General features: G+C 38.2%; 1 protein-coding gene across 3 annotated transcripts in view; it reads right to left on the reverse strand.

Annotated features, from left to right (window-relative positions):
* Positions 1–16,437, reverse strand: part of THUMPD2 (THUMP domain 2 tRNA and snRNA guanosine methyltransferase) — a 44,088-nt gene that overhangs the window by 13,138 nt on the left and 14,513 nt on the right. For 2 of the 3 annotated variants that reach the window (XM_024753611.1, XM_024753612.1), the window contains 3 exons: positions 14,018–14,105; positions 6,926–6,997; positions 6,312–6,426 (listed from right to left, as the gene is read on the reverse strand). In XM_024753611.1, the coding sequence (XP_024609379.1) occupies positions 6,312–6,426; positions 6,926–6,997; positions 14,018–14,105 (275 nt within the window). The remainder of the gene's footprint in view (positions 1–6,311; positions 6,427–6,925; positions 6,998–14,017; positions 14,106–16,437) is intronic. The other variant, XM_024753613.1, reaches the window with a different exon arrangement.

Below are 16,437 nucleotides of genomic sequence, written 5' to 3' on the forward strand. Positions count from 1 at the left end.
CTGGAGAAATGTCTATTAAGGTCTTCTGCCCACTTTTTTGATTGGGTTGTTTTTTTGTTGTTGAGTTGTATGAGCTGTTTGTATATTTTGGAGATTAAGCCCTTGTCAGATGCATCATCTGCAAATATCTTCTCCCATTCCGTAAGTTGTCTTTTTTTTTTTTTTTATGGTTTCCTTTGCTGTTCAAAAACTTGTAAGTTTGATTAGGTCCCATTTGTTATTGTTTTTATTTCTATTGCCTTGGGAGACTGACCTAAGAAAACATTGGTACAATTTATGTCAGGGAATGCTTTGCCTATGCTCTCTTCTAGGAATTTTATAGTGTCTTATCTTATGTTTAAGTCTTTAAGCCATTTTGAGTTTACTTTTGTGCATGCTCTGAGGATGTGTTTTAACTTTACTGATTTACATGCAGCTGTCGAACTTTCCCAACACCACTTGCTGAAGAGACTGTCTTTTTCCCATTTTATATTCTTGAAAGGCTTAAACATTTTTAAACCTACCTAATGATGGGCAAGCAAATAAAGCATGTACGGTCATGCTGAATTACTTTTTTTGCATTCAACCATCTTTATCACAGATAGCCTGCAGTTCAGTTACTCTGCGTATATTAAATTTTTTTTTTTTAAGTCTGTTATTTTGATAGCTTAAGTTTCTATTTCTATTCAGAACATCACAGCTTGTTTGGAGGTAATTATGAATTATGTAGGTACCATGTCAAATTCCAAGTACATTTCTGCTTCACAGGTTACTTTATTTAATAAGAACATTAATTTTCACCATGATGCTGTGGTCCACCAAATAATGCATAAACAGACACACATGCAGTGCCGAGCTGAATTTACAGCAGCATTCAAAATAATGAAAGATGTTTCATCTCTGACAGAAAAAACGTCCTAAATTTCCAAGAACTGGGGGGAAAAAAAAGCAAACCACTACTGGAATTGACTTAGCTGATCTTCTTTTTGAAGCATCTGATAACACGGATACAAAAATGGCAACATTTACCTTTCTGCAGAGGTCTTCTGCTAATGGAGCCAACATATTAATAGCTATAGCTTCATTTTATTTATGTACATAAGGAAATTTGGAATTGAAAATGAGCAAAATTAATTTAGAGGAGTGGTCATTTGATCTAAATGAAAAGTCATGCTTCAGAGTGATATTTAAATGCAGTTCTTTCAGCTGCATGTGATAAATACTTAATTTTGGCTCAGTCCCCTTAAAATAATGACGAAGTTTTGAAGTAAATGCTAGATGCTTCTACGAACAGATTTGTTTCATTGGATTAGTGCTATCATCATGGCCCTCACAGTGGATGATAAATGGTAATAAACATTTTACTCAAGTTATCTGTTCATCAACAGCTTTCTTGAGAAATATAAACTTTTTCATTAAATATGCACTTTTAAAACCTAACTGCTGCTGAAAGAGTTTGTTACAGAATAGTAGCATTACCAAATAATAAAAAGGGATTTATACCATATGATAAACCATAAAGCCATTGTAGCAAAAACATTCAAACTCTACGGTGAGCTTCTTACCCCCTATTTCCCACACATATTTCACACACACCTAACCCATCACTTCCTACACTTCCCCCGACTCCCCAAATGCCAGGGCATCCTGGCAGCTTCATGAATCTTGCAGGATATGGTGTGAGTCACAACACACCTGACTAGAACACCGAGGGCCAGGTGAGCAGGGGCAGGACTGGTATTAGAGTAAAACTCAAACTAATAAGAAACAAAATGCAACCACCACATTATGGGGAGCTTACGGGTATAGAAAAAAGCACATGCCTGATATCTAAAAGCGTAGAGACGAAGGCAGAGACGTGACTGAGAACAAAGCACGGTTATTACCAATAATCTTACTATACACTCGTTCACCGAATGTGACAGGCTACAGAATGTCTAGTTAGAAGAAGTGAAAACATTCCCCTTTTTTCACCTGCCTATAATTTTGTCATTTTAGTTAATCATTCGTGTGTTTCTTTTGCTCAAATCTGTATATATATTATACTGAGAATGTAAGTATTTCTGTAGATTTAAAAAAAGCCTAATCAATGACTGATTATTTCCTAAGACAGCCTGCAACATAATATTCATTTGGTTCCAAATTTTCATGATGATTAAAACTTACGAATAAACACGTGCAAAAATTCTGCATGTTAAAGGATTATCTCATCTTATATTAGTAGAGGGTTATAAGATAAAGTGAATGTTACTAAAAAAGTAGAAAAAAATAAGGCCATTAATGCATACAAAGAATAAAGACAGTGATCCTGCAAAAGCACAAATCACGGTAGGAGTTTCATTGAATACTAATGTTCCTAGATGTATCCATGCTTACAGAAGTCTTTAATTCATGCTGTGTGTCAGACACTGGACTCCATGTAGTTATGTAATAAATTCTCACTATGGCCCTATGAAGTAGGTACTAGCTTCATATTATAGATGAGAAAATACAGAGAGGTCCAGTGTTTTGCTGAAGGCTCCACAGTGAAGAAATAACAGTGGATCCAGGATTTATACTCAGTTTGATTCTGAAGTTCATATGTACTCTCATTATAGTAAGAAGTGTGAGATCCTTGTGTAGAAATACAATTCTAAATTGTAGTTATGATTAGAGCTTTAAAAGGTAAAACCAAATTAATGAAGAAAATATACAAAGAATAAATGCTGGAGAGGGTGTGGAGAAGAGGGAACCCTCTTGCACTGTTGGTGGGAATATAGATTGATACAGCCACTATGGAGAACAGTATGGAGGTTCCTTAAAGCACTAAAAATAGAACTACCATACAACCCAGCAATCCCACTACTGGGCATATACCCTGAGAAAACCATAATTCAAAAAGAGTCATGTACCGCAGTGTTCATTGCAGCACTATTTACAATAGCCAGGACATGGAAGCAACCTAAGTGTCCACTGACAGATGAATGGATAAAGAAGATGTGGCACATATATACAATGGAATATTACTCAGCCATAAAAAGAAACAAAATTGAGTTATTTGTAATGAGGTGTATGGACCTAGAGTCTGTCATACAGAGTGAAGTAAGTCAGAAAGAGAAAAACAAATACCATATGCTAACACATATATATGGAATCTAAAAGAAAAAAAAATGGTTCTGATGAACCTAGGGAGGGGCAGGACAGGAATAAAGATGCAGACGTAGAGAACGGACTTGAGGACATGGGGAGGGGGAAGGGTAAGCTGGGACGAAGTGAGGGAGTGGCATGGACAATATATACACTACCAAATGTAAAACAGATAGCTTGTGGGAAGCAGCCATGTAGCACAGGGAGATCAGCTAGGTGCTTTGTCACCACCTAGAGGGGTGGGATAGGGAGGGTGGGAGGGAGATGCAAGAGGGAGGGGATATGGGGATATATGTATACATATAGCTGATTCACTTTGTTATACAGCAGAAACTAATACACCATTGTAAAGCAATTATACTAGAATAAAGTTGTTAAAAAAAAAGAAAACAAACACTTGTATCTAGCTAGAATGTCCACCTCTAAAAACGAAGGGGTACTTATTAAATAGTTAATATTGGCCCCTACGTACACAAGACATATAATCCCTCCTAGACTGACTTTTAATATTAAAAGGCTGTGATGTTAAAATAATTTAAAACAGATGTTTTATTCTTTCCTCCAGAAAGTTATCTTGAAAACCAGTAATTCACAAAAGAAAAATCTACAAATGACATAAAGTGAAAAAGGGTTTATCTCACTAGTAATTAAAGGTAAATTTTACAAACTTTTACCAGATTTGTAAAGAGTTAAAAAAATCGTAATAGAACGATAATATCCAGCCTCAACAAAGGCTGAGGGAATGTGCACTACAGTGGCCACACCTGGTCTGGTGTGACCTGTTACAACTTCCATCCTCATGCGCTCTGCCTTCTCGTCACAAGGAGTGCCCGTCCTGCCACTTGTGCACTGCGTCCCACCCTTTCTTGGGGGCTGTGAGTATCAGATGAGCAATTCTCTCTCTCCTACACTGTCGAGTTTCTCCTGTTTATCTGTTCATTCTCTTTAGCATAAGAACATGTTGTACTTTTTAAAAAAAAGTGAATTCTATCTTCAAAAAATCCCTGCTTGATCCCTAATCTCACCACTTTCTATTACTGCCTCATCTCTCTGCTCCCCTTACCAGTCAAACTGCCCAAAAGAACGCCCAGGACCAGCCGTCTGCAGGCTCCCTACCCCCATTCTCTCCGGGACCCACTCAGGCGGGCAGGTCTATGTTCCCACTGCTCCACGGAAACAGCCAGGCCATATTTTGCTTCACCGCCCAGCAGCATCTGACACAACTGATGGTTCTTCCTCAGATTCTCTCTTACCTTCTCATCACTGGTTGTTCCTTTACTAGATTCTCACCCTCCAGAACTCTAAGCATCTCATCCTCAGAGAAAGCCTCTCTTTTCTCTATTTGTACTTATTTCCTAGGTGATCTCATGGATTTAAATGTGATCTATACTAGTGATGTCTATCTTCTCCCTTAAGAAACTCCAGGTCTGTATACTGACCTACTACACTTACATCTTCTCCACGTGGTGTCTAATCAGCACGTGGAACTGAACAGGCCCCAAACTCCAACTTGTTCCGCCTGCAGTTTTCCCCAATTCCACCCTCTAGCTGCGCAAGTCAGAAAGCTCAGTCATCCTTGTTCTTTTGCTCATAGTTAATCCACCAGCAAATCCTGTTGGTTCTACCTTCAGAAGAAATATATACGTATCTCTGACCTCTACTTAACACCTCCACCAATATCACTTTGCCCCAAGCCACCACCATTTCTTACCTGGATTACTGCAATAGTCTCGTAACTAGTCTCTTTGTTCCACTCCTTGCCCTACTATTGTCTCTTCTTAACACAGCAGTTAGAGTGATCTTTTAAAAAAGTAGGATTTATTTGGTGTCATAGAGAACTTTTTCTTAAAAAAACTTTTTTTAATAACAGTTGAGCACTTATACTTGATTTTAAAGTGAAATCTTACGGGAAATGCCCCAAGCATGAGAACTGATGAAAGTGGAGTTGGGAGCGCAGCAACGTTCTGATGGGCAAATCAGTACTTCCTTCCTCATGCTGTTAAGGCACTTTGGAGATTGTACAGGGTATGAAAAACCACTGCTCTGGAACAACTTATAGAGCTATTCCATTTTTCTTGAGGTCTCAAAAAAATAGCTTTCTTAAAGAAATTAGGGTATATGAAAACTTGATTTCAGTCTAATCACCCCCTGGCTTCCTCTAGAAAATTGTGTCTTGTGTGCAGAGTCCCGTTAAAAACCTTGACAGGAAGGTTGAAAAGATAGTCATTGATAGCAAACAACTATGCGATCTCAATCAATAGTACAGTTTCTTCTTTGACACTGCTTTATTATGCATTTATATAAAAGTTATCCTCATATTTTCTCCTTGTTAATAACTCATCCCTACTACTTTTCTACTATAATAAAAATTTGTTTAAACAATATTCTGTTCCTCTAGATTACAGATTCAATACTGGGACTTACCTACCGCCTATTCTCTCATTCTCATGTCAAGAGAATATGATTTTCTTAGCTGGGAATTAAATGTGGTCACTTTTAAGGGAGAAAGGTGCACTAAGGGAAAAAAAGAAGGAATGTGAGCCTTCTCTCAAACAGTCTAAATACCTTGGCCCTTAGGGAAATATTATTTTGGCCTCCACAGACTTGATTCCTCATCATGTTTCTTGCTGCTGATTCCCCATCAGTAAACTGGGAGTAATGGTTTCCCTCTACCTCACAGCGTGACCAGTTGTCCTGGTTTGCCCCAGACTTTCCCAGTTTTAGCCCTGAAAGTAGTACTGGTTTAGCAAACTGGGATAGCTGGTCACCTCACTCCCTATATCACAGGAATACTGTCCAATGAGACAGGAGAAGGTAAGATAATTCAAAACATTTCATACACTTTATCTGAAAGAATCCACAGAGCTATGATTATTATTCTGTTTATTTTATGCCTATACTAAGTGATCCCTGGTTATGATGTGAGAAATGGCTCAGATGCAACAAACACATCTTAAGAAGGCACGCTGTTACCTACATGCTTAGGGAACTGCATAAATACCGTTCCTCATCGTGACTCATTTGAAGAATTAAAAAGTTACGATTATCATATTGGAAGTAAACTGCGTATTGGCACCACAGATATATTACAGGGTACAAACAATTCAACCTTCATGTATGAAAAGTGAGTCTTGTTTTATATTATGATTCTAAATGTATTTGCAAATGTTCATTTACCCCAAATGTTTGCATTTTTAATACCTTACCTATCACAGAGACTTTAAGTAACTCAATTTTATCCTTAAGGCCTGCAGCTTTCAGATTGTCACATGCACCTAGTAACTGTGAGTCACTGACATCAGCACCCACGTAATACACATCCTGTGAGGGAAGAAATTCATATTATAAGTATAAATAAACCCATCTTTTATGTAGTTAAGAAAATCTACTTGCATTTTCAATGATGAAAGTGAAATTAATAGATTTGTTAATTCAGGTTAAAACAAATTTAGAATATTTCTTTAAAATGACATTCATGGGCAAAAATCAGAAGTTTTTGTTAAAATTTTAAAAACTGTTAATAATATTTTACAATTACAAATATCTAAGGAATTTAGGGATTTATATAATCTAGGTCATGACTAATTATTGTATTTCTATCATATTTTCCTAAATTTATCACAGTATTTAAAGAAATAACACAGCAATTTAATTAACCCTTCATAGTCTATTTTTATTAGTTATATAGCAACTTGTATAATTAAAAAATAATCCCTAAGTAGACAGTCTACCTGTAAATAATTGGTAAGTGAATACACACACACACACACACACTGATTAACATAAAACATTGCCTGGTTTACCAAACTTTAGAACTTACTGGCCATTCTTTAGCAGCTTCCAAAAGTATTGTTCCAAGTCCACACATTGGATCTAAAACAACTCCACCAGCCTATAGACAGAAATGTTGATTTGCTATCATTAAATCTATTATAATAGGTATTATAAAAGAAACCTAACACTTGAGGAATCAATAAAGACTCCTTTCTATACTTTATTAGGAATTTCAGGTAGTTAAAGCCCTAGTGCAGGTATGCTTGACACATTTAAAGATTAGGAAGGAGACCAGTGTGGCCAAAGCACAGTGAGTGAGAGGGGAAAGGTAGTGATTATGTCAGAGAGGTGGCCAGACTACTCCATCAAGATGGGCTGCATTACACCGTGTGCGGTCACAGCCACCAAGTCCTACAGGTTCAAACTATGTAGCTCAGGCTCCAAGCCCACAGAATGACACCTGGGGCTTCTGCTCCTCACTCAACAAGTCAAACAGTGAAGTGGTCGCCGCACGGCCACCGCTGTGGCAGAGGGAAAGAAAGCAAGACAAATCAGGCACTGGCTTTTAAAGGTGCCATCTGGAAGTGACATACGTCATTTCCACCAACATTTAATTGGGGAAAGCATGTCAGTCACATGACACACACAATTTGAAGGGGCCAGGAAAGTGTCGTCCGATCTGTACCTGAGAGGAGAACAGGAAATGTGGAGAAAAAACTAAGAACGCTCCCATCTGGGCAGTGGGGCTGGGGTGGGGTCGCATCACGTCAGATCTCGTAGGTGTTACAAGGGGTCTGGTTCTATGCTGAAGGGTGGGGAGCTGTTGGAGGGAAACTAAGCAGGAGTAACACGATGTTACATTTCAAAGGGATCATTCTGGCTGCTCTGTTGAGAACGGATCACAGAAGGGCAAGAGTGTTACAGGGAGGCTAGTTAGGGAATCCAGGCAGACATAACGGTGGCTTGAATAAAGAGTGACGCTGGTGGAAGTGGGGAGAAGTGGTTGGATTCTGGGTATATTTTAAAGGTAGAACCAACAGGATGGATTGCATGTGGCATGTTAAAGAATGACAACGGTCTGAAGTGACTGAAGTTTTTGACCTGAGCATCAGGAGGACGAGCTGCCTGTTACTGAGCTGGGAAGTGTTAGGGAGGAAAAGCTACAAAGGAGACGAGAGTATAGTTCTGGACATGTTCATTTTGAGATACCTCTGAGACCAAGCATGGATGTCAAGTGGACTTAAGCATCTGGAGTTCAGAGGAGAGGTTCAGGCCACAGATAGAGATTTGGGAACCGTGGTTGTTAGCTTGTAAATGGTATTTAAAGCATCAGAACTGGATAAGCCATCTAGGAAGCAAGAGAAGTTAGAAAAGAACAGTCTATGGGCTGGACGCCGGTGATCTCCTAAGTACAGACATTTGGTAGATGAATATTCAGCAGTGCACACTGACAGCAGCACATCCTGACGTAGAACCAAGAGTGGTCCTGAAACAAAGTGGAAACACCCATTTCAAGAAGGAGTGATGACAGTGTCCACATGCTAGTAGATTAAGCAAGATGAGCTGTTTCAGTGGAGCGTTGGCGATGAGAACCTGAGGGAAGTACGCACAAGAAAGAGTGGGAAGAGAAGAAGTAGACACCAGATATGGACAACTAGTTTAAGTTTTTCTGTAAGGGGAAGCAGAGAAGGGGGTGGTAGCTGATGGAGCATGTGGGTTCAGGAGAGGGTTAATTCTCTTTTAAGTTGCAAGATGTGTACATGCTGATGGGAATGACCTAGCAGAGAAAAAAGTCCTCAAGTAGGCAAGAGGGAATGGAATCCAGTACACAAGTAATGGAGTGAAACAAGGACAGTTCATTTATTATAATGAAGACCAGGCAAAGTATGAGGGCGTAGATTCCAATATGTCGGTAAACTTGGTGGGAAGAACATGTTAAAGTTCTCTTCTGATTCCAATATTTAAGTCAATTAAGAAGTAAGAGAATTCAAAGTATGGGCAAGAAATGGCTGTAATGATAGAACATAAAATCCAAGCTGCGAAAGGGGGCTGAGGACAGGTGGTGAGTAGGGTCGCCTACTAGAGGTCCCACGGGGTTAAAGAACTGCTTTAGGGCCCAAGAGGAAGGGAATGCGAAAGAGAAGGTTAACAGCGGGATTCTCGAATCTGAGATTTTGGAAGGTATACCCTTCTGGGTATTGACAAAGTCTAGGATGTGACTAAGGCAGATTGTTAGAGGTAGGGAAGCCAAGACACTAAGGGAGCAGACGGCACAGTGGACACTGAGGTCGTAAAGAATTATGCCAGGAGAAATGGTCTAAACCATTACAGAAAAGATAGGAAGAGATCTGTAGACACCGGGACTACACAGTGGACAACTGAGGTCATAAAGAATTACGCCAGGAGAAACGGTCTAAACCATTACAGAAAAGATAGGAAGACATCTGTAGACACCGGGATAATCTGATGGCATGCGCTTCTACGGCAGTGAGAGATCTGGGGGCAGAAGGGGCCACGAGGCCAAGCAGGACGCCTATCCCACCTCCAGGCCCAGCGGTCCCTTGGTCTGTCTACAGAGGAGGCAGAACGCTCAGAGGACAGCCAGGACATCAGGGGGTACCTGATGGAAAGAAACAAAATGTCCTTCAAGAGGGAGAGAGACTTTCCCCTGGCACGAAATTCCGGAGAGTATCACATGGGTCCCCCATGAAGGGGCAGAGAGTAACAGAAAGGATAATGATTTAAATGGCAACTTTAAGATTAATAGTGGTATGAGAACTAATTTTTATTAAGACCTTAAAATGTGCCAAACACTGTGTTCTTTCTCCCCCATGGTCCATGTTCAATGAGGTAATTTGACCTTAAGTATCTTTCAGTGTCTATTTTACTGTAGGACCTTTTCTGCCCATGACATTTGGGTACACAGGCAGAAGCAGAGAAGTATTTCCATATGCTTAAAAGAATAACTGAGATTTATAGAACTTGGTTTTCCTTACTTGTTATGATATATAGGAAGAACAGTTTATAGGAAACATGAAAAAGATCTAACGACCCCAGACTTAAGTTTCATTTTTCGTGGCACTGGCCTACCTGAGGTTGAGCTGCTTGTGTACTGCTCTGGGTACCAAGCTCCAAAGAGGGGCCTGGATCAATGCTGGATACTGGGATCACTTACACGGTGGGTCATCACTGCATTCCCCCCAAAAGAAACCAGCTGTGCTACTTCTCACCTACTTTAACAGACCTTCTTTGCTGATGGTCACATTAGAGAAACAATTTTTACTTTCGGTCCTAGCAGGACAAACTGACAAAGGGGAAAAATTTCATCGAGTATTATCTGTGGATATTTTTGATCATTTACTTTCTATATTTCTGAAAATTGTATGTTTATATCAGATAAAGGTAACATTTCAAATTTGTAGGTGGTTATATAAATTTATAGGTAAATATAAACTGTGGTGACATCACTGGAAGTTTGGGAAAAAATAAACTGTCACCATACCCCTCTCTCCTTACCAAAAGAAATTTAGGCTAAAGATTTAAATCAAACGAAAAAGAAAAGCGTGGGTTCTGGGAACGTGGTAATATGGAAAGAGCTCTCTCCTTGTTCTCTCAACTCTGAGCCACTTACTTCTGAGGCAAGCGATGCTCAGAACTACAGGCAACCGGCGCCAGGAGACGCCCTGGGCTCCGCTGAGGTCCCAGGAGAAGGAACCAGTATGAGGTCTCCTTGCCGTGGGCTGGGTGGGTGATTAGAGGCCAGCACTGGAACCCAGAGGGGAAACCACTGGAATCAGGGAAAAACCTGGTCTTCAGAGATCCGTGGACCTGCAGGGAGACTAGTGCACAGGAGAGTTTTCACTGAGTGCCTGAGCATGGCTGACAGTCTCCTTACGCTACCAAACCCAGGGGTGCCAGAGATCCACTTGCCTTTTACCACTTACAGGATTCCAGGCATTTAAAATACTTTACTAACCACACTTGAGCCCCAGTGAGCCAACAAAGAAAAATAATGACACATCTAAGGGGAGGAGGTCCCTCAAAACCTAGAGAGAACATAGAGCAAACAGAACACACATCTAGTGAAATGAAACTTTTGGAGGGAACAGATAAACATGTGAAAAAAAGTAAGAGCTTCTAGAGATAGCGAATACAGCACGCACACACACACAATTTTCCAAAGCTAAAAAAGACCATGATTTTAAAGCTAAACATTTCAATAAATAAAGTAGAGCACATCTTTGTGACTCTTGTTATAGTTTCTAAGATAATATCCAAGAATAACTCAAAACGCAGAGCCAAAATATGAAGAGATGGAGAGCATGTGAGAAAGGAAGCTTAACATGTTTATCACAGGAATTCCAGAAGCAGAAAAAAGGAAGTAGTTTAAGGTTAAAGACACTAAAGCAAAATAATTGAGGAAATAATAATTAAGTAAATAATGCACGAAAGAGTGCCTGAGGTGGAGGAAAACAATGTTTTTTTATAATTATAAATTCCAAATAATAATTATTATAACTATGATTATTACTGTTGGGGTCCAGGGCAGGCCACCCCAAAATATGCTTCAATGGCATATTGATTATCTTGAATTAAAGTTACTTGAGAAACAGCCAGTAAAAAGAAGTGATATTCACAAAGAAGGAAAGAAAGAAAAAGACACCTCCTTTCCCCCTGAAAGCAGGAACTAAATTTCCCTTGTGAAGGTATCCTCCCACTACTGGGAGGAGATAGAAAGCATCCTTATCACCAGAGTTAGGGAACTGAAGGCTAAGAAAGCTGTATATATAAACAAACTTTGTTAGTTCTTCATTCATCTGCTACTACAAGCACAAGCCCCTTTGTTTCATTAAATCTTCACAAATAATTGTTTCTTTGTCTAAAAATAATACATAAACAGCCTGCTTTGGTCACTTCAGGGATCCCATGTCTATTAGACTTCCATGCATACGAATTAAATATTTTTTTCCTCCTATTAATCTGTCTTGTGTCAATTTAATTATTAGACCAGCCAAAAGAACTCAAGAGGGGTAGGAGGGAAGTCTTCACCTCCCCGACATTACTATAGCAGAAGTCAACACGTACATACTTTCTATATGCTAGGCATTGTTCTAATCACTTGATAAATGCTAATTCACTTAGTCCTCACATGACCCTGTGAGATTATTATTTTCATCTTGCAAATGAGAGACTTAGGCACAGAGATGTTAAGTTATCTTACCTAAAGTTTCCCAGCCAGTAAGTGGTAGAGCCAGAATTAGAACTCAGACAGTCAGACTCACCGAGTTCTGGGCTGAATAGAAAAGACTCTTACATAAGTATTTACATCCAGGTGATATTCCAGAACTTTAGAGGATTAAAGAGAAAACTCCCATAAGCTTGCAAGCAGAAAGGACAAGACAGGCATAACGGAAAAGAAAAATCACACTGGCGTGAACTGCTCACCTAGAACACCACAAGTGAAAAGACAATGGAATAGCATCTACAGACCTCTGAAAGAAAAGGACTGCAACTCAAGAATCTTATACCTAGCCAAAGTGGCGATACCCAGGTTGACAGGAAGAAGTTTGAGGATATATAGGAATCCAGACAGTATATTCCTCAATACCACATTTGAGGAAAGTAGCTTAGAAAAGACTAACCAAGCAACAAATAAACCTGAGCCGAGGCCTCGAAGTGAAGAACAAAGGCGAGGAGCAATGCACCTCACAATATATCTTTGTGTGTTTATACAGAAACGTGCATGTTACACACATTACATCTTAATGATTAAGGATAGGCTGTGTAATATAAGTGCAGAATAAGAACTTTTGAAACAGAGGGTCATGCTTTAAGGGAAATTCTGATACAGGAAAGTAGCTTAGAAATCCAGACAGTATATTCCTCAATACCACATTTGAGGAAAGTAGCTTAGAAAATAAAGCAGTGTCAAAGAACTACTAAAAAGGAAAATGCAAAGAGAAACCAAGCAACAAATAAACCTGAGCCGAGGCCTCGAAGTGAAGAACAAAGGCGAGGAGCAATGCACCTCACAATATATCTTTGTGTGTTTATACAGAAACGTGCATGTTACACACATTACATCTTAATGATTAAGGATAGGCTGTGTAATATAAGTGCAGAATAAGAACTTTTGAAACAGAGGGTCATGCTTTAAGGGAAATTCTGATACATAATAAATAATTTAGTTCAATCTAGTAGTTGGGAGTTGGGAGTGGAAGGGGGGAGAATGTTTCAAAGGTCTCATTGTAGGGAGGAGTAATTCTATGGGGCAGAAGAGAAAGAAGTACCCTGGAGGTCTCATCTTATGATAGGGAAGAGGGGACAGAGGAGGGAAGATTAGAGTGTCTTGGTGGTAAAAACAGTGTCTTGGCAAAGAAAAGAGTTGATGTCTTGTTGTAAAGTTAGAATCGAGTCCCATGTGTTTAATTAAGAGAGCTGGGAGAGGGAGCCACTAATGGAATAGAACATAAAGTAAAATCCAACCTCAGGGAGAACAGTGAAATGATTAACTTGCTTAAACTAGCAAAAACAAAGAATAAACTGTAAGAAGTTACAAACAGAATAAAACAGGAGGAATGCAATCAGGTGTATCTATCATAATACTGAATACTCTCATTGAAAGACAGAGCCTATCAGAGTGGGACAAAAACAGAGTTCTGTGTTTATTAAAAAAACACACTGAAAACAAAGTTGAAAATAAAGCAGTGTCAAAGAACTACTACAAAGGAAAATGCAAAGAGAAAGAAAACAGTGAAAATATTAATAAGACATGCTGAAATTTAAATTTAAACTTCCAAATCAAGATAATGAAAACTTTAATAACAAGAAAGAGGCACACTTCACAATGAAGCAGTAACATTCATAAAAGAGTATAAACCAAACTACACAGCAGCTGAATGAGGTAACAACTAATAAAAATGCAAAATCTTAAAAAAATGTAATAAACTAATAGATTTCAAAATACCTCTTTCAGAACTGAGCAGATAGTAAAACATAAGTAAAGACATAAAGGCCATCTCTTGACTAGAAAATAAAATTATTTTCTTATGTCCATGGAATATTTACAAAAACTGATCAAGATCTTGGTTAAAGGACCTTGCTATTACATTAATAAGAATGAGAACAGTTTCCTTACCTTAATTTCTGCGAGAGAGGCCATTGCCCACGCTATGGTAGATCTCAGTCCTGCTGTCTTGATGTAAGCTCTGCTGGCTAAAGGAACCCTAAAAGAGAAGAACACCCAATATTACTGTATGTTAAAGAATATGATGTAAACAAAAAAATTAACCCATTCATATCTGTACCTCATTTTAACAAGTTCATACAACATGCACTAAAGTATTTCCTGTTAGAGAATATTTAACCTTATTACAAAATTACCTTCTCTAACTGGCACCTTGTCTAACCAGCCAGTGTGGTATTTCAGAAAGGTAAATTTTTTAGATAAGTGAAATTTAAACCATTGTGTGTTTAACTTATAAAGATTTAATTACATGAGGGAAATCTTCCTAAAGTGTTTGTATACTTCCCTGACTTCCCACACGGACTAGACCTTGCCTTGCTGGAGTCATCAAGAGAAACAGACTGCACTGTGATGTAGATGTAGTATAGGAAGCAGGGCTGAATGGATGCTAACCCTTGAAATATGTTTTCTAAAAAGTCCCTTTTGTAAGTTTGCTTTTTGCTCATTTGCATCTTTCTCAAAAGATGGAATGAAGCATGACATTGCATTGCCTAAGATAATTTATCGAACGAAGGGCTGAAGCAGACATCCCCCCAATGAGTTCACTGGTCTCCATTATGTATCACTTTATACTTTATCCTCTACCTAACCATTGCTACTATCAGTGTTTCTAGATTTGATACAAATTTTCAGAAAATTATTTTTATGTTTCTAATGCAACGAACAAGCATTTCCTTGCAAATATCAATGCACTTTTCTATTTCATGTATACAATTTGTTGGTAAGACATTACGGGTATGATTTCAAGAATCAGTGCCTGGTTGTTTTGGGGACAGACTTGTTCCAAAGCCACTAAGGGGCTCTTCTACTAACATTACACAAAGCCACAGTGTTTTCCAAACCCTATTTCCTTTCATCATTTTATTTCTGCTCTTTCTTCGACTTTAAGTTATCCTGTTTTGTGTGTATTTACTGCAAGCCTCTTAAGATCTTAGAATGAGATGAGGTAACTATAAATACCTTATCAAATAAAACAGTATAATTGCACATTTACTATTATGAGGAAGCCCCGAACGGTAAACCTATGAAAGTTTTTTTTTTCTCTTAAAAGGTTTTTCAGGAAATAAAAATTCACATTGTAAATAGTACTATATCCACAGATTTGGAATCTGGGATATAAACTTTGCAGGTAGAAAGACTATAAAATATTTTGATCAATGAATCTTGCTTCTGCAGGTTAACTGCAGCAATTATCCTGCTACAAAACACATTAGTTAAAACCAAAACGAAGAGATGATTTTCACTCTAGAAACAAACACAGAGAGAGAGCGAGAATTAGTATGGAAAACTGTCTTTGTCCATATATATTACAAAGTGCTTTTCTAAGCATCAGAGATTTATGTAGAACCTTTAAATTTTTAGCCATTATGTGCATATTTTTACTAATAGAGGTTTTATTTTATGGAAGCCAATTCTATTAATATGTGACAAAAGTGAACACATTCTTATTTTGCTTAACCTTGGGCAAAACTAATCTGCTATTATTTCAAAAAAACGGCCTCATTATATCAGTAAAAATAAAATTATTTGGGGGAAATAAGTGTTCAGAAATAAACTCCTTGAAAATAAAAATAATTCCCTACTTTCGTAAAATCCGCTGATGTGTTTAATCAGAGTTTAGCTGGCTTTTACCTTAGTACAAAAATAAAGGTGTTTTTTCCTCCAGAAAGTAGGCATAGAGGGAACTTACCTCAACATAATAAAGGCCGTATATGACAAACCCATGGCCAACATTGTTCTCAATCGTGAAAACCTGAAACCACTTCATCTCAGATCAGGAAGAAAACAAAGTTGTCCACTCTCACCACTATTATTCAACATAGTTTTGGAAGTTTTAGCCACAGCAATGAGAGAAGAAAAAGAAATAAAAGGAATCCAAATCGGAAAAGAAGAAGTAAAACTGTCACTGTTTGCAGAGGATATGAAACTATATATACAGAATCCTAAATATGCTACCAGAAAACTACTAGAGCCAATCAATGAATTTGGTAAAGTAGCAGGATTCAAAATTAATGCACAGAAATCTCTTGCATTCCTATACACTAATGATGAAAAATCTGAAAGAGAAATTAAGGAAATACTCCCATTTACCACTGCAACAAAAAGAATAAAATACCTAGGAATAAACCTACATAAGGAGACAAAAGACCTGTATGCAGAAAACTATAAGACACTGATGAAAGAAATTAAAGAGGATACAAACAGATGGAGAGATATACCATGTTCCTGGATTGGAAGAATCAACATTGTGAAAATGACTATACTACCCAAAGCAATCTACAGATTCATCGCAATCCCTATCAAACCACCAA

The sequence above is a fragment of the Neophocaena asiaeorientalis genome, unplaced genomic scaffold (genome assembly GCF_003031525.2).
Source record: "Neophocaena asiaeorientalis asiaeorientalis breed wild unplaced genomic scaffold, Neophocaena_asiaeorientalis_V1.1 scaffold171, whole genome shotgun sequence".
NCBI classification, from domain to species: Eukaryota; Metazoa; Chordata; class Mammalia; order Artiodactyla; family Phocoenidae; genus Neophocaena; species Neophocaena asiaeorientalis.